A 20648-nucleotide genomic window follows, 5' to 3' on the forward strand; every position below is an offset into this window, starting at 1 on the left:
GTTGTCTTTTTATTTATATATACGGATAATGCTCAAGTGAAAAAAAAACAAAAATAGAATGTTGTCTTGGATAGAGAGAAAGATCATATCTGTTAAATACATAGACGAAGGTCTGAAACCCACAAACAATAAGTATATACAACTACATATTATGATAAGATTACACCAACTATGTTACATGGTAGCACAAGAGATTCATCATGAATCATATGAGAGAGAGTAGAGATATAACCAAAGGTTGGAGCATTAATACAAAAATCATTAATGCATTTTGGCATATATGCTTAGTTAAGACTGCGACAATTTTGACGGACTTCACCTTGAGAACCAGGTTTAACATTAAGATCGCTCATTTTCTGCATGGCTTGTTGGAAATGAAAGAAAAACATAGCTTGGTTAAAGGCATAGCCATTAACAAGATTCCTGGTCATTGGTGAGTTGAATAAGGTTTGATCTGAGAAGAGGACTCCTGATTTCCTCTGAAGCGCATTGAAGTAAGCATTGTCGAAATCGTTACGCGTGGCATCAAATGGTTGTTCTGTGTTATCACCAGCACTACAAGTTTTAGAGAGAGTTTTTGCAAAAGAGGAGTCCATGGTAGAGTCTGGGGTGGTAAGTCTATCCTTGAAGGACGAGCATCGTGCAACTCCAAGGGTATGTGCTCCTATACATGATTCCACAAATTAAGTTACAACCAAAAAAAAAATTAATTACATATGGACTTCGGATTCTTGATAAACATTTGATATTTGTTTGGATTTCATTCCAAGTGAATGTAGAGTATCTTAATATTAAAATATTTTATAAAATAGTAAAATCTTATATTATAGATTTTTTTTTCCAGCCACCAAAAATATTCTACAACTCTAAAAAGTAAAAACACCACAAACTTAGTTTTATACTAAGGTTACCCTTAGAAATTAAATATATAAATTCAACTTTAAACTATTTAAAAAAATAAAATAAAGCACGGTCATGTAAATCAAACAATTAATTGAGTTACAAATATATTAGTTGAAGTTCAAATCCAATCAAATTCAATTCTTATATTTAAAATTTTCTAGATAAGAAAATCTTAAGCTTATAACTATTTCTATGTAAATTCCATTTTTTTACTTGAACTACTAGCTTTCTTTCTTTATGGTGTTGCTCAAAGTGTGTAGTAAGTAAAAACTTACCGGAGAGAGCAACAACATCCCTCACACTGAAGCCACGTTGCCCAAAAGTCTGAATGAGTTGAGAGGCATTGAGAAAAGGTGAAGGAAGATTTCTTGTATCTTCTATCTTTGATCTTTTACCATCAAATCTTCCATTTGCTATTTGATAATATGGACCACCAGCCTAATTAATAAAAAGCCAATCACCAACTCTAATAGTTATAAATATCATTCATTATATAATATACAATCACAAATGATCAGCTTGCTTACCCAAAAGACAGCATCTCTAGCAGCCATGGCTATAATATCAGCGCAAGAAACAACTCCTGGACATGTATTCTCGATTTCTGCTTTTGCATCATCTATGATCTCGTAACCACGTAGACTCAGGTTCGCAGGCGAATCCTTCTCCGCAGTGTTGTCTTTTGTTGAATCCAGCAGAATCGACGCGTCACATCCCTTAATATATGACAAAAACAAATTATTTTTTCAAACTAACATTAGGGTTCTTCTACGTACTTAGAAACACACTATTAAACTTTACCTCAATGAAGCAGTCGTGGAAGAGCATACGGATAAGACCTGCGGCTAAAGTGGGATCAGCTCGAAGAGCATTGTCAACACTATTCTGCACCATCTGTTCTGCCATAGGACAGCTCATCATGTAGTAACCCATACTGAAACCCTTCACGTTATAAGGAAGCCCAATAATTGCATGCATCAGCATAATCACTCTCAATAAATTCACACTAACCATCTTATTATTTTTCATCTCTCTAGTGGTGTGTATTTTGTTTTAAGCTATTTTAAAGTATGCTATTAAGTTTACAAGCTAGTGTATATATCGCTTATATATAGTATGGACTCGCACTTAGTCACGGCTTCATGATATTGGAGTGGTTGAAACATTGGAACATATAAAACCAAATTAGATAATAATTGTGTATTGGACCATTGGCCCCATGATGGGATATAGTGGTCTATGGTGGCTTCCCGTTTACTCTTATCAAAGTGAATTACTCATCTTATTTTATTCGTAATGGCTGACCTAATTTGCATGTTATTGCATGAAAAAGTGGCACGTTGTTTTGACACATAAACCATTTCTTTCCTTTGCCAAAACTTGAATTCTCTTTGTCCACAAATTGTGTTGGTATTAATAACTTAACTAGATCTCGACCCGCGCAACCGCGCGGATGTTTGAATTCAATTTTTTTTATTAACGTTGAAATCTTGTTTTATAAAAAGTTATGTATTTATAAAAATTAACTATATCTAGTTTTAAAATAATCAAATAATTTAAAATTAATATTTACAAACCAAAGTACCTTAAAACAAATTACCAGAATTCTTTTTTTTCTAGAAATTTAAAAATTGTCTAAATTATTCAATTTTTTCCATAAACTCGAAATATTCTAAGATTTTATTTGAAAATGTAATTTCTGACTTTTAACCCGAATTAACCAAAGAAACATAATCGAACTGTAAATAATGAGATCCAAAATTATCTTAGATATTAGGAGGTTCCTAACTTTGTTACCCAAACCAAACCAAAAATAGAAAAAAAATCAAATTTTCTCAATAACGCTTACGTGTCTCTCTGATAAATGATCATAAATCTTTATAACTAAAGAACCGAAGAACAAAAGAATAAAAATAAAACCGGAACTGAAGGGTGGTAAATCGTTTCCACTATTAAAGGGAACTGATTTGGTTGGTTTTAACTAATGGTTAGTGATTTTCTTAAATACAGTTCGGTTGTTAATGGAAAGGAATATTATTTAGTATAATAGATAGATGCTTCACGCTTAATGCTATGTTTTAAATGATATGTTTTAATTTAATGACTTTCTATGAGGGTCCATTTTAAAATATCACACATGAAAAAAGTCATGACTTCTCTTTTAATATAGTAGATACCAAATGTACCTCATGCTTAATATACCTGACCACAAATTTTTATTAAAATACAAAAACTTGTTTTTTATTTTATTTTGAAGATGAATGTGAATTTCACTACAAATCATATTTATATTAACTAAATTATAAAAAAAGTTTAAGCAACGAGTTTTTGATGGAAAGTGAACTAAACTTAAACACGCTGATTCGAGAAGCCTCGGACGGCAAAAGCTAACATGGTGATATGATAAACTCAGACCCAAATTAGCCACATAAAGATTATATTCCATTGGTTTCTATAAGATATGATTCTTATAATCTTATGGGAGTTTTTTGATTAAAAAAAAGGTGGTTACAACGTGAATTGAACCCAAATGGCGGTAATTACAGCCGCAACCTCTTTACCACTAGGTCAACTCAGCGTTGGTAAATTAGGATCTTATGGGAGTTTAACACAATATAAATTAGCATTAGTAGACTTCTCTATAGATTTAACGTTGATCTTGTAGAAATGATCAAGATATAATATAGTTATCTTTTTTTTTTTTTTTTTTTTTTTTTGTTAACCAGGTGGGGTTCAGGCCCGGGACCAGCCTGCGTCTATATAATATAGCTATCTTTGATAAAAAAAAAAATATAGCTATCTAGAAGGATCCAATCTAGAACTTACATTTCGTTTTGAAATGTAGAGAATTTGATCACTATCATCCATCAGTGGTGAATAAGATAATGGTGAGTTGATTAGTGACTATAGTAGTTATATAGATGCATGTATGATTGAAGAGAACTCAGAGAGTCAGAGATACAAAAGTCAAACAAGAGATGTAGCTGGCTTCCATTAGCTCGAGACATCCATAGAAATGGACAAGAGAGTTTGGTATTGTTAATGTAATCGCATGCCAATTTTCACTTTTTAATAACTCAGTGCTTTCTACGCGGATTGTCTAGTGCTACTGCTACATTGTTCCACTTCCTTATCCGGTTAGGACGAAAACAGTTGATTCAAGAAATGTTTTTATCTTTTTTTTTTGTTAAATCTGGACATTGTTTTGACGTAATATAAACTTCTATAGAGTGGGTCTACATTGGAGATGAACTTATTTTTGTACAATTTTCCTGATTATTTTTCTGACTTTGGCCATTATGTCCTGTCAACTAGTTAGAATATGTTGGATGACTACCACATTAATGATGATACAAAATTTGGAAAACACTTTAAATTTTGCTTAGTTTTCATATGATGGATGTTCTTAATATTTGTAGTTTAACTGATATAAGATGTTGTACACTTGGAACTTAAATGTTTATTTTACTTCCTTGAATATTTTTGCTGCATGTAAGGTATACAAATGCAATAAAATGAGATATAATACTCTAGTCTAGAGAATACAAGAACATCTGATCTGACTGATATGGTTCCTAACGTCTTTGTGTTTTTGTTTTTATGTTTCGGAGCTATCTTTGGTTGATATAATAAAGTCAGATCTCTATTTCATGAGATTTCTCAATGGGATTGGACAATGCTGAACCTTCCCACAGCTCCGCAAGATCCTTTCTCCGCCATGACACGAAGATCACGGGTCCTAACGTAGATGGTACCTATATATAATCCACACCACAACGGATAATCTCATTATACTTCACACTGATCCAGCTCATGAAGATACAAAAAAAAAAAGATTGTACCAGATAAAACAGAGCTGGCTGAGGTGAGTGGGTCAAGACACCTGCAGCTAGAGCCGAGACCAAGCCAATGGCGTACCCAGGAAGTGCATACCATATGTACTTGTGCCCCTTGGAAGATTTCAGATCAAAAAGATTCACCACATCTCTACTTTTCCTATGGTCAAAGCAGAGGATCAAAGCCAAAAGCATGGCAGGAATAGCCTGAAAAACAAAAACAACATTTCATTCAATTAGTGAAACATGGGAAGAAATAATCTTAAACTATAACAACAAGGGTTTTGATCTGTTACCATGTCACCAAGACCAAGCATCATGAACTCTGAGGCACTCACACCAGACACCACACCGCCCAATAGGTTCCTCGGAAACACTATCTTAACAGGCAGTTCCAGTTTCTTCGTAATCAATTCCAGTCCAGGAAGATTCAAACTGTTGGCTACTGTATGAACCGGGTTCGACGCTTGCTGGGTCGCCACGGTCACCATAACATTAGCACCAAAGAATCTCTCAGAGAAGAACACCCAGAAGATGTCATACACAAACAGACACAGTAGCAGCATAGCACATATCTTGATATTAGGAAGACGAACATGGCTGACGAAAGCAATACAGATAGAGATCCCAAGCAGGTTGTTCAACACCCAATGACCAGAGACCAGCCACGCCACTACTGTGACTGCACAAGCCACAAGAAGCAGTCCTTGCGTTCTGGTAAAGGACTTCGAGCAGCAGCGTGAGAGAAAGGGGTCAGAGAGACCAAGCTGTGACTTGATGTACAACGCGTACGGTGATAGCCAGTAGAAGAGAGATGAGACCGAGGCGACGGCTGTGAAGGCGGTGAGGAGCTGAGAAACAGAAGAGAAGAGATAGAACATGAGGAGCAAACTGCAAGAACTCATGACTGGGATCATCAAGGCCTGAGAGGTGTCTAGGGTGATGGATGATACGGAGAAGTCACGGTTTCTCTCCATCTCTTTGGCGTAGTTAAGTGCACGGAAGGCAGATGCGAACGTGACGGTGACAGCTGTGAGAATGAGCGTAGCTGGAGCAGGTTCTAGCAGATACAAAAGAGTCCATAGAGTCTCCATGTGAACCTGCTAAAGATCCAAATCACACAAGAAACAAACAAAAGAAAGCTTCAGTTTTTAAGAGTTTTACAGAACATGTCTTTCACAAATTCAGACATCAAGCTCAATTTGGGTTCTATATGATTCAAATTGGTTTTCCAATTTTCTAAGAGGGATGCGCGGGTTTGTTTCTTCGTAAACTACGTGTGGTTTTCCAGTTTTCTAAGAGAGATGTGCGGAGTTTGTTTCTTTGTCTAACTTTTTGGTCTTAAACAGTTTTTTTGGAAGTTGATTTTGAACATTAGTTGTCTATCATTTCTTTCTGAGAGTATAGTTACATCATTCATCATGCAAATGATCCATTTTAGTATCTAGTGCCTGACTCAAAAATCAAATATCTAATGTAACATTAATATGCTTTAAGCTCACAGTTATCATAATAAAGTCAGATAATTAATTGACAATGAAACTATGCATTGTTTATAACTAAAATGTAATACATCACTGTCTTTAATTATAAACAATGAATAATTTCAAAGTTATCTGATTTTTTGCTTATGATAATTGTGCGCTTAAAAGCATATTGTTATAAAAATGAGATTACATTAGATACAAAAATCAAGCATTAGATACTATAATGGACAATTTGCATGATTAATGTAGTAAGTATAGGCATCAGAAAGATATGATACAACTAATGTAAAAAATCAAATCAACTTCCAAAAAAATGGTTTAAGACCAAAAAAATTATACAAAGAAACAAAAGCCTGGCCCTCATAGAAAATTGGAAAACCACACGTAGTTTTCAGACATCAAGCTCAATTTGGATTCTATACTCAAAGCAAATCACGAATTGGTTTATAGGCAGATAAACAAAAAGATTTGACATTTAGTAAAAACCAAGCAATCCATAAAGGAAATAAAGTTCGTATTTTTCAATAATGGGGTTTGTTTTCTCGAACCAAGGAGACAAAAACTAGGTTGGAGACCTTGTAGTAATAAAGCAATGTCTCAGTTCAAAAGAGAGTGAGACGCATATTGCAGAAATTAAATCGAGAGGAAAATATCAAAATAGAATGAGAAAGCAGAAGATTGTTCTCACCTGAGAATCCTTAAACGCGTTGTTGGATCCCTTAAAAAGGCTTCAATGGAGTGAATTGGGATCTCATCTACGTTTCACAGGCGTTGGAGAAGAAGAAGCGAAAAGATATTTGGAATTCATTAATAATCTAATTAGCTAACGTATTATTTACACTGTCACAACGTATTATGATTAATTTTGTCCAAAAAACGTATTATATTTAATTAGCTACTATTAGTCCCCAAAACAAAGGTTAGACTATTTTTTTTTATTTTTTTTGTCAACAGACTATTATTTAATTTCACTATATTAACCTGTTAACTTTAGGCTGGAACGTTTATCCGAACCGGATCCGACCCGAAATGGATTGGTTCGGTTTGGTTTCGGATATAGCCATATTACCCGAGGGATTCTTGCTTCTAATACCCGTGGGTATCGGTTTGGTTTCGGTTATTATTTGAGATCCGAACATGTACCTGTTTAAACCAAAATAGTTAGATAAAATCCAGAATATTAGAAAAAATATCACCACCTCTACCCGGGTCGTAGAGATGGAGAAGCAACTATGTTACCATAAGACCACTTTAACTTTTACGAATACTATTATGTTGTAAATATATATAGCAATTCAATACTACTTATTTTTATAAAATTTGATATTTTAGAAACTTGAACCGGGTTGGCTACGCTAATGGTCGAGTATTTAACCACTAGACCAATTCAATTTATATGTAAATTATTTTATTTGGTAAATATATATATGATTAACATAATAATCCGAAACTGGTGGTATCCGACCCGAAATCTACCAAGTGTCTAGGGGTTATTGGTAGAAGAATTTTAGAGGAATTACAAAATTTTGAGAATCCATTGTTATTGGAACAATAATTTTTAAAATCTAAGTTAAATCAATTCTTATTGGGATGCAGATTTTTAAATTCCATTCAAAATCTTTTGTTATTGGAAAAGTTTACTTATGATGGATTTAACAATTCTATTAAAATCTTTTGTTATTGGGATGTAAATTCTTTTTATTTTTACTCATAAGACTCAACTTCGAGAATATTTTCTACGCCCATAAATTTTTTAAAATCTATGTTATAAAACTCACAGTCTAGAAGGGTGCTTCAAGAGAAAAAAACAACGAAAGCAAAGCTGATAAAAATTTTGAACAAAATTGTAAAAGAAGATGTTAAAGCGGTGATGATGCTATTCAAAGTGTTTTTGCTTTCATCGATGATGTTATTCACTCAACTTTCATCATATATCTATAATATAATATAAAGAGAGAGTTCACTGTTATTATCAAAAACAAGCTAATGTAATACTACATATTTCTTTCTCCAGAAACACCGTAGACATAAATCAATCTTCAATTGGTAGTGATGCAATTCAAAATCAAGCTACTAAAATTGAAAAGTTTCTAGAAAGAGAGATTTGTTTATATCACCTTATAAAGAGAAACTTTTTGAAAAAATATGTTATGCAAATCCATTGCATTCAATATAAATACATACAAAACATTTGCTAAAAGTTCAGAAGATATTTGTTAACTCTACTTAGATTTAAGAATCTCTCGACTCTTAAAATTATTAAATTCCATTCAAATTCTTGTTCCAATACTAGTGTATCTATTGGGTATAGAATTCTTTTATTCGAAAGACCCGGATCCGATCTGATTAGGCCTGGACATTTTACCCGGACCTGAAGACCCGAACCGGAACTGACCAGAAAATACAGGTTCGGGTCCGGGTCCGGGTCCGGGTCCGGATTCATGCTAAGTACCTATTGTATCTTTTTTTTGGACTTGCGGGTCTCGGTTCGGGTCCGGGTCCTACCCGAGACCGTTCGGATACCCGAAGTACCCGCAAATTATTGTATATACTAGGTATATTTGGGTGATTGAATATATTTTTGGTATTTCAAATTTTTTTTAAAGTTTCGGGTTTAGATTTTCGGGTATAATTGTAGGTTTTTAGTGAAATTTTAGATTTTTAGAAAATATAATTTGGGTATTCAGGTAAAATTCAAGTATGTTTTGGGTTTTCGGGTCTGATTTTAGATAAATTTTTGGGTATTTTTGCGGTTCTTCGGGTATTTTTAAAGTTTTCGGGTCCAGTTCGGGTATTTCGGGTCTATTTCGGGTCATAAATACCCGAACCGACCCGGATCCGAAATATACCAAAAAATGTTGGGTATTTTACGGGTATTGAAATTATAGACCCGAACCGACCCGGATCCGACAAGACCCGACCCAGAACCGAACCGAAAAGTTATAGGTACTTATATGGATCTAAATTGTTAGGACCCGAAGGACCCGGATCCGATAATACCCGATCCGAATCCGAACCGAAGAACCGGATGCCCAGGCCTAGATCTGATCTTGCTCGCTGGTTAACTTCCTGATTTTTTTTTTTCTTAGAAAATAAAATAAATAAGCCCAATTAACGGGCTGTACCCGGTATTTGTTTGTTATTATTTCGGGTCTGTTTACTGGCTGTAGCCGGTTATCTCCAATCTAAGTGGTTAAAGGGGGGGAACACAACGTCTAACCCTAATTTTTCAAATTTCGAATTTACGCTCGTCTCCTCCTCCTCCTTCTTCTACTACTACAGTTTCCCACCTTCAATTTGAATCTCATTTGCCGTTATTTCCAGATTCTCTCCACCTCTCTCTCTCTCTCTCTCTCTCTCTCATTTAGAGTTTCTTCGAGATGGGAGCAGCTCACAGTCAGGAAGATCTAGAGATCTGTACATCAGACGAGGAAGAATACGAAGAGTACGAAGAACGAAGAGACGGCCAAGAAGAATCAGAAGACGAAGACAAGTTCGAGGACTCTAGAGACGATACGTTAGCTCCGTCTCCCTCCTCCGGTGGTCGTCTTCCTAAACCTCCTCCTTCGTCACTAGACGACGTCGACGCGAAGCTCAAATCCCTGAAGCTGAAATACACACCTCCTCCGTCTACGCAGAACTCAGCTCGGCTCTTCCGTTACATCAACGGCAACACTCCCAAAGCGAAATGGATCACTGCCGAGAAATCCACCGCTTACTCCTTCGTGAAAACCTCTCAAGTAAACGAAGAAGACGACGATGATAAAAATCAAGATTCGGAGAATGAATGGTGGGTGTTGAAGGTAGGTAGCAAGATCCGAGAGAAGGTATCGGAGGAGATGCAATTGAAAGCGTACAAAGACCAGCGCCGCGTCGATTTCGTCGCTAAAGGCGTCTGGGCGTTGAAATTCGCCACCGCCGAAGGCTTCGCCGATTACGTAAACAGCTACAACGGCTGCTTGTTCGAGAACAATCACGGCGTCGAGTTGAACGAAGCTAGTAAGGCCAAGATCTTCGGGAAAGATTTCATCGGGTGGGCGAATCCGGAAGCTGCTGATGATTCAATGTGGGAAGACGCTGACGATATTTTGCTCAAGAGTCCACAGTCCGCGACTCCGTTGAGAGATACGCAGGATTTGACTGAAGCCTTTGAGGAAGCTACGAGCGAAGGGATACATAGCTTAGCTCTCGGTGCGTTGGATAATAGCTTCCTCGTGGGGGATTCTGGTATTCAGGTGTTCAAGAACATGAGGCAAGGGATTCAAGGGAAAGGTGTTTGTGTTAACTTCGAGGCTGGTTATGGTAAAGCTCACTCTGCGCCCAGGAAGGCTCTTTTAATGAGAGCTGAGACTAACATGCTGCTCATGAGTCCCATGAGTCAGAACCGAGGGATCCATCAGCTTGATATTGAGACAGGGAAGGTTATATCCGAGTGGAAGTTTGAGAAAGATGGAGTTGATATCTCTATGAGTGATATTACTAACGATGGTAAAGGTGCTCAATTGGACCCGTCTGCGTCGACCTTTCTTGGTTTGGATAACAATAGGCTTTGCAGGTGGGATATGCGTGATAGGTACGGGATGGTTCAGGATCTTGCTGCTGCCAGTGCCCCGGTTTTGAATTGGGCGCAGGGGCATCAGTTTTCTAGAGGGACTAACTTCCAGTGCTTTGCGACCACTGGTGATGGATCTATTGTGGTTGGCTCTCTTGATGGGAAGATTAGGCTTTACTCGAGTAATACTATGAGGCAGGCGAAGACGGCTTTCCCTGGACTTGGTGCGCCTGTGACTCATGTGGATGCTACTTTCGATGGGAAATGGATTGTTGGTACGACTGATACGTATCTGATTGTTATCTGTACCCTTTTCACTGACAAGGCTGGTAAAACCAAGACTGGCTTCGAGGGTCGCATGGGCAATAAGATAGCTGCACCAAGGTTGCTGAAGCTAAGACCTCTTGATGCTCATTTAGCTGGATCTAACAACAAGTTCCGCAATGCTCAGTTCTCATGGGTAAGCAAAACTCTATTTGCTGCTTATATTGTGCGCCTAAGTGACGGTCTTACTCTAAACTAACTGCAGCATTGTTTGCATGTTTTCTTAGTAGAGTGCATATAGTCTTTGAACTCCATGAATTTTCTGGAAGACAAACATATTGATTTTTCTTTTTGTTGGATTGCTTCCTTTTGATGCCATTCCACTAGCTGAGTTGGTGACTTTATGCAGGTGTTTCCATTTATATTGACTACTGGAGAAGTTTATTTCTTAGTTGAAGTACAGTTCTCATAACGTGAACCTTTGCCTGTGCAATAAAAGCTGTATTGTCTTGTTCAGTTTGTCTCACAGTTTTTAAAATTACAGGTTATAGAGTTCCTTATTTGTCTGCTATTACTTTTTGGTAATCAATCTTAAGTGTTTCTTTGTTGGTGAATTTGGATATGTACAGGTCACGGAGGATGGGAAACAAGAGCGTCATGTGGTGGCAACCGTTGGCAAATTCAGTGTGATATGGAACTTTCAGCAAGTGAAGAACGGATCTCACGAATGCTACCATGACCAGGAAGGACTGAAGAAATGCTACTGCTACAAGATAGTCCTGCGAAACGAATCCATCGTTGACAGCCGCTTCATGAATGACAACTTTGCAATCTCTGGTTCACCTGAAGCGCCTCTGGTCATTGCAACTCCCATGAAAGTCAGCTCTTTCAGCTTATCCAGCAAGCGATGATGAAACAAGCAAGTGATGGACCTTAAGTCTATATAATTCGAAACCTAGTATTGTTTGTAGCCATGTGAGACTCTTGTTTTCTCGCTCTTAGTACGCTGTTAGATTAAAACACAATAAACATCTAAGGATGTTGCTAATCTACTTTGGTGTGACATTGACTCTTATGTTGGTTATATTATCTGTTTTCATTTGAAAGAAGCTAGAAGGTTTCAACATAACATGACTATGTTCTTGCGGAAACAAATCTGGTAATTAGTGCTTAACTCATCTTTTATAGTATGGACTTTTACATTTAAATAAAAATTTACATAATCAACTTGTTCATATCAAACTCACTTATTTGACTTCTTCTTCATCATGAACATTAAAAATCTTGGGAAGAGTTTCTTCTTTTTCTTTCCAGGAACTGCTTGTGGGGTTGGATTCGTTTCAGTACCATTAGACTCAGTTTCTTTCTCCTTAGACTCTTCTTCATGACTTTTCTCTGTGTTCACTTCATCGTCATCATTCTTTCTCATTACATCATGTTCTTCCCTCCATTTTCTCAGCTCTTGTTCCACACCCATCTTCCCTTCTTTAGCCTTCTCAGCCTTCTCTATCGCTTCTGCTAATGCTTTCTTTCTCGAATCCATCTCTTTGTTCACTTCCTCCAGCCTCTCCAAGTTCGTCTTCTCTGTTTCTTTAGCTTCCTCAATCTCCAAAACCGCCGCTGCAACCTTCGCGTTGGCTGCCTCTTCAGCCTCGTGAGCACGCTTGCTAAGCTCATAGTACTCATCTAGCGTCAGCGTCACACTCCTCGGAGAATCAGCACTGTTTTCCTTCAAAGCAGACTCGCTCTCTTGCAAGGCCTTGATGGTGGCTAAAGCCAATCTCTCTGAAGCTTTAGAAGCTTCGATTTCTTTCTGAGCTGCGACTAGTCTGCTCTCCACTGTCCTTGCTCCAGCCTTTGCCTTCTCTGCTTCTTCTCGAGACTTTCTCAGCTCCTCGCGAGCGAGTTCAGCTAATGACTTCGCTTCATCAGCCTCTTGAGCTGCTTGGTGGAGCTGCTTTGGCAGCTCCACCGTCTCCTCTCTAGCTTCTTTTGCCTTGGACGCAACGAGAGCTATCTCGACCCTGGTTATGTCTATCTCAGCATCTAGAGACTCTACCGCTATCGACGCCATCCCTTCTCTTTTCTTAATCGAGTCAAGCGCTGATCTCTCTTTCTCAAGCTCCATTCTCAAGGAAGATGATGCAACCTTCAAACATTTCACTTCGGAACTCGCTTTCTCGATGTTCACATTGACTTCTTCTAACTCCTTCTTTGCAGAAGCAACAGCTGTTTGCACATCTGCGTGAGATTTCTCCTTGGATGATTCGTTATAATCTTCAAGCTCTTTCTTCAAATCAAGAAGCAGCGCTGAAGCAAAGTCGAGCTTCGCTTTCAGCTCTTTCGTTGAAACTATATGGTGCTTGAGTTTCTGAAGCTCTTCCTCCGCTTGCTTTAGCTCCTTCTCCCACTTGTGAGTCTCCTGATCACGCGACACGACCGCTCCAATCTTATGCTCTTCAGCTTCCAAATGAGAAGAGTGCGCACACTCCAAAGACTCCTTTGAAGCTATCAGCTCTATAGTGAGCTCTTCAACTTTCCTCTCAACTTCTTTAGAAGCCTTAACTGCTTCTTCTGCTTCCTTCACAGCCACCTCTTTCTCTTCTACCAAAGCATCATACTCACTTTCCAGAGCTTGCAACTCTTCCTTGACGGATTCTAGTTCCGAGATTGCAGATGTGTGTCTGGCTTGAGCCACTTCGAGCTGTGCTTTGGTTGCAACGCTGGCTTCGCCAGCTATTCCTTGTTCCATCTCCTCAACTCTCATCTTTGCAAGGTCTGAGTCTTGCTTTGCTTGTTTCTCTTCTGTCTCCGCCTTGTCGAGATTAAGCTTCAACTCTTCAATGAGTCTCTTTGTGTTCTCTAACTCCTCAACGGCTAGAAACTTTGACATCTCAACGGTTTCTGATTTTTTCTTGTACTCAGGGATCTGCTCTTCCAGCTTTTCAAGTTCTTGTTCCACAAACTTGCGTCTCTGCATAAAAGATAGTGAGCACAAGTCTTGGTTAAATAAAAATGCAAAGATACACACAAGGAGCATTACCTCTAGTACTTCCATTCTATGTGCTTTCCAATCTGTGATTCCTCCAAATTTTGAGACAGCTTCTTTAACAGATTCAAAAGGAGATGCTGTGTCAATGGAGTGTCTGTAAGAATTGGGTGTTCCATTGCTCAAAGGTGATGATGATACTCCAAATCTTGGAGACAAGAGTGCTCTTGGAGATCCAAGGCTTCTTAGGGAAGAAAGAGATCTTGAAGGCACTCTTGGTGCACCCACTGCTCCATTCTTAATCTTCACTCTAGGCAGAACAATCTCAGAAACAAAATCTTGTGCTTCTTCTGCTTGACTGCTTGATAAACCGGAGGGCAAAAAAGTGTCATCCATATAAATTTTCTCATTTTCAGTTGAATCTTCATTTGATTCAGATTGTTGTTCATTTGCGTGAGGCTGCTGCAACTCAGGCTCTGTGATTCCAACGTCGCCGCTATCATTTGATGTTTCTTCTGGAGGAGGAGGAGATACTGCTTCTGGTAATTTCAAATCTTCCATTGGAGGAAGCTTACAAAGGCAAACGTTAAAAGAAAGAAATCAACAAAAAGAAACTTGCAAGAGAAAAAAGAATGAAGAAAGTAGAGGAGAGAAATGAAATCAATGATGTTTCCGGTTAATAAGTTTTTTTTTATTAGACAAGTAACAAGAGGTAGACAATTCAAAAGTCTATAATTAGAAAAGAGATAATCCTGGAAACAAATGGTTGATGAACCTCTCTTTCCCTCAATAATTTTCGCTTTCTTCTGATTCCTATTTTTCATTATGTATTCATTTCAGAATTGTAATGTGATGTTTTAATAACATACTTACCGGATATAGACATTTGTCCCTAACTAACCTTAACCATATAGCTCTGTTGTATCTCTCTGTCGCATACAACCTGACCTGTGGTCACAACTCACTGTTAGAACCAGGAGACAAAAATTTGGTCGACACAACAAAAAAAGATGATGTCATGTCCATAGATAGCTTTTCATTCATAAACTTTTTACCGGTGGTGGCAATGGGTTCAAGCTCACTAAACCCATCATCATCTTGTTCTTCATCTTTCCCACTTTCCACCAGTTTCTCTTTCCTTGTGAGGCAGTGAGCCTGGTTTGTTCGTAGAATTCAAGTCTTTGCGAGTCCCACTCCTCTTTTAGTTTCTCAACTCTCTCTCTCTCCCATCAACTCTTTCTCTTCTGATACCTGCTTTATATCAAATCTATATCCACTATTTCTCCTGCACATTCACATCACCATACAGGGGATATATTACAACAACGGTACCAGACAAACATTTACAAAAATGGTACGAGAACATGAGTTCAAATATATATAAATGTAAGCAAAAGCAAGGATATAGCAACTATTTATTTAGTTAGACTAGAAAAAAGGATTTTGGTGAACACTCTAGAATCTTTAGAAAACTGAAAAATAAACAAAACCAGTACAGTACAGTTTACATCACTATGAGGTGGCCACTAAGAGAGTTGAACATGACAAAAAAAAAAACATGATTCGTGATACCATATTCCGACCTTCGACCATGTGTTATGGTATGTGTTTCAAAGACAAACAAACAAAAACAAGAAACAAAAAAACATTCTATTCTCGTATACAACTTGGCCAAAGATGTTAGCATCTTGGTCCGGTACTTCAACTTATCAAGACTCTGAAGGATGGCAACACAACATGAGATAACCAAACACTATCTCTCTCCTACTGTCTCATCAAACAGTCCTGTCCAATGGACATGTTTTTTTTGCTCAAGCCGTTACAACACCTGAAACCCAAGGAACGATAGTAGGCGCTTTTGGGTGGTTATTTCTGTAAGCCTCTGAGTATCTGTCTTTAAAGCTCCGTTTTGGCTTCTCTGCCTGCAATTTAATGAGCCAAGCTTAATAATCCGACTTAGACTAAGTAATAATCTCAAGGAAACTATAGTGAACGAGGTAACTTTTCTTACGTATTTAAGCCAACATTCCTGATGTTTATGCTCATAAATATCAGGAGAAAAGCAACCAAACTCAGATGGGCAATAAACCCATATGTTGCATCTCATCTCTCCGGGTTTAGCGCGCTTTGCCTGGTCTAAGCAAGCTTGGCAACAATCAGCTGCACTCTCTTTGTGATGTGTAAGTCCCCATCTCACCGCAGCACCACCGTAATCTGTGTGAAGCTCTACATTACATACACCTGGCACTGGTCTCCCTGCTAATATTTCCTCTGTAAATTCCAAAAATTCATGAGTTATAAACAAATTACATTTATGCAAAATCAGAGAATGAGTAATAGTACCAGGCTCTTCCTCTCCTTCAGGTTTATCATCGTGCTCTTCATTGTGAACCTCAGCAGGTAACCAAAACCCAATCTCTTCAGACAACGCATCCCACTCCAGCTCCAACGCTCTTACAAGCATCCCTATATTACAGTTACAGTACTAACTTAGTAAGAGAGAGAGTTCAACTCTACTTATATTAAACAATGATCCATTAACTTAGTAATCGCTCTTAAATGAGTAAATATACCTGCTTCCTCCACTATCACTGTGGAATTAACACCATTTTGTTCCTGAATCAGCTCTTTAGCTTCCTTCAGCTTCTCACTGCGCCACGTTTCTACAGCTTCTGTTTCGCCAAATGAACATAACAAGGTATTACAGATCATACATTGAATGGACGGCAACATTATTAGTTACATGAGCTATATTCCACTTCTAATTACTAAATTGAGTCCTTGACATCTAACACATCTTGCACAGTTTAAGTAAATAAAACAAATCAGGTCAAAAAAAAAGACACCATCAATCACATTTCAACGAGCAAGAAGACAAACCCCTAGCAGGTAACTGATTTGTTTTAAAAATAAATGTCAGTAACTTTAAAAGGATTATAGCTTAGTAAGCGAAACAAAGATCCAATTTTTTTTTTTTAATTATGTAGGATTTGAAAACAGCACAAACCTCTCACAAGTGTAACATTAGACTTCTCCTCTAATCTTTTCAAACGCTCCAAGATCTCATCAACTAGTTTGCCTTTTACACTAGGAGAGAGCTCAACACTTGATTCTGATGTGGCGACATCATGTCTCAGCTTCTTCACCTATTATGATGACAAAAACATCTGATGAGACCCAACGCATCAATCTAAAAAAAAAATAATCAACTAACCAATCTAACAAGCTCAGAAGGATGTTTGGATCTTCGAATCCGAGTAGATTCCTCCATTTTCCTAATCTCATCTGACGTGTACCTAACGGCTGGATAAGAAAAAAATGAAAAAGGCAGAAGCTTTAGATACAAACAATCAATATGAAGCAAAATCAAAAAAGAGGGCGAACCATTGCGGTTATTGGGATAGAAGTGGAGAGAAGAAGCATAGAGAAAGCGGAGAACAAAGAGGGCAATGAGAATGTTGAAAGAGCAAACGAGTAGTGTTATTCTTTTGTAGGAGACAACTCCGCCTCCGGTGACTGTCCACTCTCCTCCTCCCCTCGCCATCTCTCCTCCGCCTTCATCCCTCCATATTCCTCTCTTTATCACTCTGTGTTGAAGATCGATCTCTAGAAAGTGGAAAACTCGCTTCGATTAACACTTTCTTTATGCTTTAATCTGAGGAAAGTAGAAGATGATTCGATTTCTCGAGAAAAAGGAAATCGCAACGAGAGGAGCAGCTTCGAATTATTACCGAACACACAGTGTTAATGTTAGTTGTGTAATTAATAGTACGAACGTGTTTAATTAATTAAAGACACATCGCTGGTTCGCTAATTAACCGAGATTTTACGCAAAAGACACTTTTACCCCTAATCTTTTTTCTTTCATTAACTGTTATTGACGACGAAAGGCCGAATAAATAAAGCCCAATATGATACATGGGCCGAAACTTTGAGCCTTTTTAACTCTTACTTTCTCCGACGAAAGGCCGAATAAAGAAAGCCCAGAAGATGAGAGATGGGCCGAAACTCTGAGCCTTTTTAACTCTTTCTTTCTCCTTCACTACTACAGCTTCCTCTTCTTTCTTTCGTTCTTCTGCAAATCCAAAAAAAAATGGAGTCATCATCAGTAAAACCCAATCCTTTCCTCTCCTTCCTTCACCACCACTGTAACCGCTTCGCCTCCGACCTCTCCTCCCGTTTCGAAGACACCAAACGTCTCGCCGAAGCCTTAACCAACCGACGTTTCTCTCCTCTTTCTCCACCCTTCGCCTCAGTCTCGCAATCCTCCAAGCCTTCTTCCACGACTACTTTGAATCCATCTCACGTCGCTAAAGCTCTAGCTGGGACCTCGGTGTTTACGGTTAGCAATACCAATAACGAGTTCGTTCTCATCTCGGATCCTACCGGAGACAAGTCTATCGGTTTGCTCTGTTTCCGTCAAGAGGATGCTGAAGCTTTTCTTGCTCAGGTTTTGCTTTTTTTCCTCTTTATCTTCCTTTTTACTATCCACCAGAGATTGAAAGTTTCTGACTTTATGAGCTCTTGACTCTCAATTATCATCCCTTGCAGGCGCGTCTGCGGAGAAGAGAATTGAAAACCAATGCTAAGGTCGTTCCCATTAATCTTGACCAGGTAGCTCCCAATCTCTTTTATCACTGTAGAAGCCATTGTTGACTCACTTAAGCTGACGTTGGAACATATGGAAAGAAACAAAACTTCCTGTAATACTGTATCTCTGTCTATTACTAGTTTATGTGATCGGCGGGGTTCAATCTCAGTTGACTTGTTCATGTCTCCTGTTCATTTACTTGGTTAGCATTGCTCTAGAGTCTAGAGTCTAGGCTTGGAACTGACAGATACATTTGTATTTGCGTGGGTCCTGGTGGCTGCATTAATCTTGACCAGGTAGCTCCCATTCCCTTTGATCATTTCACCATATCAATGTATAAGTCATTGTTGGAACACATGAAAACATTCAAATTTCATGAGACTGTTTCTCTGTTTCTTACTAGTTTATGTGATAGGGAGTTTAATCTCTGCTAACTTGTTCATGTCTCGTGTTCATTTGCTTGGTTACTTGCATGATTAGCATTGCTCTAGAGAGTCTAGGCTTGGAACTGACAGATACATATGTATTTGCGTGGGTCCTGGTGGCTGCAATTTTATTTGTCTGATGTCGAATTCATTGCCCTGAGGTTTGAAGAGGATGTTGTTGTTGACAGGTGTACTTGTTAAAAGTTGAGGGGATTTCTTTTCGCTTCTTGCCAGATCCTATCCAAATAAAGAATGCATTGGAGGTTGCTTCATCGTACACTTATTGTTTACTAGTTATTTAGTTATTTTGAATCTTATCCTAAAGTGCTAGAAATGCTTGTGTTCCAGCTCAAGTCCTCCTCAGCTAGTAAGAATGGGTTTGATGGAGTTCCGGTATTCCAGGTATTTTTTTCTTACAAATTCTCTTGCTCTTAGACATCAATCATTTGTTTTGCCCGTCTTTTTTTCTTGTTTTGCTTACTGCTCTGAAGCTAAAGTTTGTATACTGCTGCAATTATTAGTCTGGTATTAAAAAAAAATTTAAAACAATTGAAGAGATGCACTGTAATGCCTGCTTTTGTATTCATGGATCCTTCACTTAATTAGTAATACTACTATCTTAATTGGTTACATGTTCTCTGCGCTTATCTACACCGATGAAGCTCCCTTATGTTTTGGTGTTTTTGCTATGTCTTTGCCTGTTTTTCATATATGTTGTTGCCATCTGCAGTCTGAGCTTCTTGTAGTGAGGAAGAAAAATAAACGTTACTGCCCTGTATATTTCAGTAAGGTTAGTCAAGTTCTTCTCCCACGTCTAATAAAATTACTTAAAAGCCAAAAGGGCGATCCAGATAACCTTTACTTTATTGTTATTGACAAACTATAACTGCTGCGACCTCTTTCAGGAAGATTTAGAGAGGGAACTTTCAAAGTATACAAGAGCATCGAGAGGAGAACAACAAATTATGGTAATGATTCCTATTCGTCTTGTATTTGAAGGGCCAGTAATTACATTCGACACCTTGATTTAAGAAAACACGTGATTTCTAGCATTCATTGGGCTTTACATGGTCTGTGTTCATATGCTTTCTGTTTATAATACCAAGTTTTTCAGAGCAAGTACAGCGAGAGAAAGGGGAAACTATAGATATCATACCTTATATATAGATCAATACTATAAAGAAGTTCCACAGCATTGGTATGTTGAGAGTCTTCTTATCTTCACCATGAAACTAATCAACCTTGCCCTTTCACAGGTTGGGAGCTTGGAAGATGTTCTGAGGAAAATGGAGGTAACTATTATTATTCTTTGTTTAAAGAGATCGTAAAATATTAATGCAACAAACCCAGTGATAATCTGATGAAATATGAATTGAATGATTAATGTAGAGGAGCGAGAAGAATTCAGGCTGGGAAGATGTGATATTCATTCCACCAGGAAGAAGCTATGCACAACACATGCAAGAGGTGATCAAAGATATAAAATGATGAGAAACAGAGTATGTGTATTTTTCATTTGACAAAACAGTTCCTCTGGCGGTTTTGCAATAAAATAATTTGATTATAGAACTCTCTTACCACTTAAAACAACCATTCACTCT

General features: G+C 38.0%; 6 protein-coding genes and 1 long non-coding RNA gene across 8 annotated transcripts; 2 read left to right on the plus strand and 5 right to left on the minus strand.

Annotated features, from left to right (window-relative positions):
- Positions 1 to 46: 46 nt before the first annotated feature.
- LOC106368738 (peroxidase 47) lies at positions 47 to 2022 on the minus strand. The gene is made up of 4 exons (XM_013808761.3): positions 1705 to 2022; positions 1431 to 1619; positions 1179 to 1341; positions 47 to 664 (listed from the first exon to the last, which is right to left on the minus strand). Exons 1-4 carry the CDS (start codon positions 1930 to 1932, stop codon positions 285 to 287), a joined length of 960 nt encoding a protein of 319 aa, XP_013664215.2. The 5' UTR covers positions 1933 to 2022; the 3' UTR covers positions 47 to 284.
- Positions 2023 to 4438: 2416 nt separating this feature from the next.
- On the minus strand, positions 4439 to 7071 carry LOC106368737 (signal peptide peptidase-like 1). 2 transcript variants are annotated; one of them, XM_013808759.3, is made up of 4 exons: positions 6915 to 7071; positions 5036 to 5842; positions 4746 to 4946; positions 4439 to 4658 (listed from the first exon to the last, which is right to left on the minus strand). In XM_013808759.3, the coding sequence occupies exons 2-4, from the start codon at positions 5831 to 5833 to the stop codon at positions 4539 to 4541; spliced, it is 1119 nt and encodes a 372-aa protein (XP_013664213.2). In that variant the 5' UTR covers positions 5834 to 5842; positions 6915 to 7071; the 3' UTR covers positions 4439 to 4538. The 2 variants fall into 2 exon arrangements, with proteins under 2 accessions (XP_013664213.2, XP_013664214.2); XM_013808760.3 differs by having other exon boundaries at positions 5036 to 5839; positions 6915 to 7068.
- Positions 7072 to 9451: 2380 nt separating this feature from the next.
- On the plus strand, positions 9452 to 12168 carry LOC106368735 (protein CYPRO4). Its single transcript, XM_013808758.3, has 2 exons — positions 9452 to 11238; positions 11672 to 12168. The coding sequence occupies exons 1-2, from the start codon at positions 9607 to 9609 to the stop codon at positions 11951 to 11953; spliced, it is 1914 nt and encodes a 637-aa protein (XP_013664212.2). The 5' UTR covers positions 9452 to 9606; the 3' UTR covers positions 11954 to 12168.
- Positions 12169 to 12209: 41 nt separating this feature from the next.
- Positions 12210 to 14928, minus strand: LOC106365202 (protein WEAK CHLOROPLAST MOVEMENT UNDER BLUE LIGHT-like 1). Its single transcript, XM_013804652.3, has 2 exons — positions 14086 to 14928; positions 12210 to 14016 (listed from the first exon to the last, which is right to left on the minus strand). Exons 1-2 carry the CDS (start codon positions 14590 to 14592, stop codon positions 12286 to 12288), a joined length of 2238 nt encoding a protein of 745 aa, XP_013660106.2. The 5' UTR covers positions 14593 to 14928; the 3' UTR covers positions 12210 to 12285.
- Positions 14929 to 15478: 550 nt separating this feature from the next.
- BNAC01G04830D lies at positions 15479 to 17812 on the minus strand. The gene is made up of 7 exons (XM_013808763.3): positions 17416 to 17812; positions 17246 to 17334; positions 17039 to 17177; positions 16605 to 16703; positions 16375 to 16497; positions 16043 to 16302; positions 15479 to 15953 (listed from the first exon to the last, which is right to left on the minus strand). The coding sequence occupies exons 1-7, from the start codon at positions 17573 to 17575 to the stop codon at positions 15843 to 15845; spliced, it is 981 nt and encodes a 326-aa protein (XP_013664217.1). The 5' UTR covers positions 17576 to 17812; the 3' UTR covers positions 15479 to 15842.
- Positions 17813 to 18073: 261 nt separating this feature from the next.
- LOC106368740 (protein TIC 22, chloroplastic-like) lies at positions 18074 to 20618 on the plus strand. Its single transcript, XM_013808764.3, has 8 exons — positions 18074 to 18481; positions 18583 to 18645; positions 19236 to 19310; positions 19396 to 19449; positions 19778 to 19837; positions 19953 to 20015; positions 20304 to 20339; positions 20437 to 20618. Exons 1-8 carry the CDS (start codon positions 18125 to 18127, stop codon positions 20533 to 20535), a joined length of 807 nt encoding a protein of 268 aa, XP_013664218.2. The 5' UTR covers positions 18074 to 18124; the 3' UTR covers positions 20536 to 20618.
- Positions 19546 to 20536, minus strand: LOC111202048. The gene is made up of 3 exons (XR_002654984.2): positions 20394 to 20536; positions 20204 to 20324; positions 19546 to 19820 (listed from the first exon to the last, which is right to left on the minus strand). It is a non-coding gene; the product is annotated as an uncharacterized LOC111202048 (long non-coding RNA).
- Positions 20619 to 20648: the final 30 nt, after the last annotated feature.

Source organism: Brassica napus, chromosome C1 (assembly GCF_020379485.1).
Source record: "Brassica napus cultivar Da-Ae chromosome C1, Da-Ae, whole genome shotgun sequence".
Lineage (NCBI taxonomy): Eukaryota > Viridiplantae > Streptophyta > Magnoliopsida > Brassicales > Brassicaceae > Brassica > Brassica napus.

Coding starts and splice junctions, on each gene's coding strand:
- LOC106368738 (XM_013808761.3), bottom strand. CDS start 1,932: ATGAAAAATAATAAGATGGTTAGTGTGAATTTATTGAGAGTGATTATG. Junction 1,620..1,704: donor TCCACGACTGCTTCATTGAG/GTAAAGTTTAAT, acceptor TCATATATTAAG/GGATGTGACGCGTCGATTCT. Junction 665..1,178: donor GGATGTTGTTGCTCTCTCCG/GTAAGTTTTTAC, acceptor AATCATGTATAG/GAGCACATACCCTTGGAGTT.
- LOC106368737 (XM_013808759.3), bottom strand. CDS start 5,833: ATGGAGACTCTATGGACTCTTTTGTATCTGCTAGAACCTGCTCCAGCT. Junction 4,947..5,035: donor TGCTTGGTCTTGGTGACATG/GTAACAGATCAA, acceptor TTTGTTTTTCAG/GCTATTCCTGCCATGCTTTT. Junction 4,659..4,745: donor AGCCAGCTCTGTTTTATCTG/GTACAATCTTTT, acceptor GATTATATATAG/GTACCATCTACGTTAGGACC.
- BNAC01G04830D (XM_013808763.3), bottom strand. CDS start 17,575: ATGGCGAGGGGAGGAGGAGAGTGGACAGTCACCGGAGGCGGAGTTGTC. Junction 17,335..17,415: donor CTATCCCAATAACCGCAATG/GTTCGCCCTCTT, acceptor TTTCTTATCCAG/CCGTTAGGTACACGTCAGAT. Junction 15,954..16,042: donor AGGAATGTTGGCTTAAATAC/GTAAGAAAAGTT, acceptor ATTAAATTGCAG/GCAGAGAAGCCAAAACGGAG.
- LOC106368735 (XM_013808758.3), top strand. CDS start 9,607: ATGGGAGCAGCTCACAGTCAGGAAGATCTAGAGATCTGTACATCAGAC. Junction 11,239..11,671: donor GCAATGCTCAGTTCTCATGG/GTAAGCAAAACT, acceptor GGATATGTACAG/GTCACGGAGGATGGGAAACA.
- LOC106368740 (XM_013808764.3), top strand. CDS start 18,125: ATGGAGTCATCATCAGTAAAACCCAATCCTTTCCTCTCCTTCCTTCAC. Junction 18,646..19,235: donor TTCCCATTAATCTTGACCAG/GTAGCTCCCAAT, acceptor TGTTGTTGACAG/GTGTACTTGTTAAAAGTTGA. Junction 19,450..19,777: donor ATGGAGTTCCGGTATTCCAG/GTATTTTTTTCT, acceptor TGCCATCTGCAG/TCTGAGCTTCTTGTAGTGAG.
- LOC106365202 (XM_013804652.3), bottom strand. CDS start 14,592: ATGGAAGATTTGAAATTACCAGAAGCAGTATCTCCTCCTCCTCCAGAA. Junction 14,017..14,085: donor ATAGAATGGAAGTACTAGAG/GTAATGCTCCTT, acceptor TCTTTTATGCAG/AGACGCAAGTTTGTGGAACA.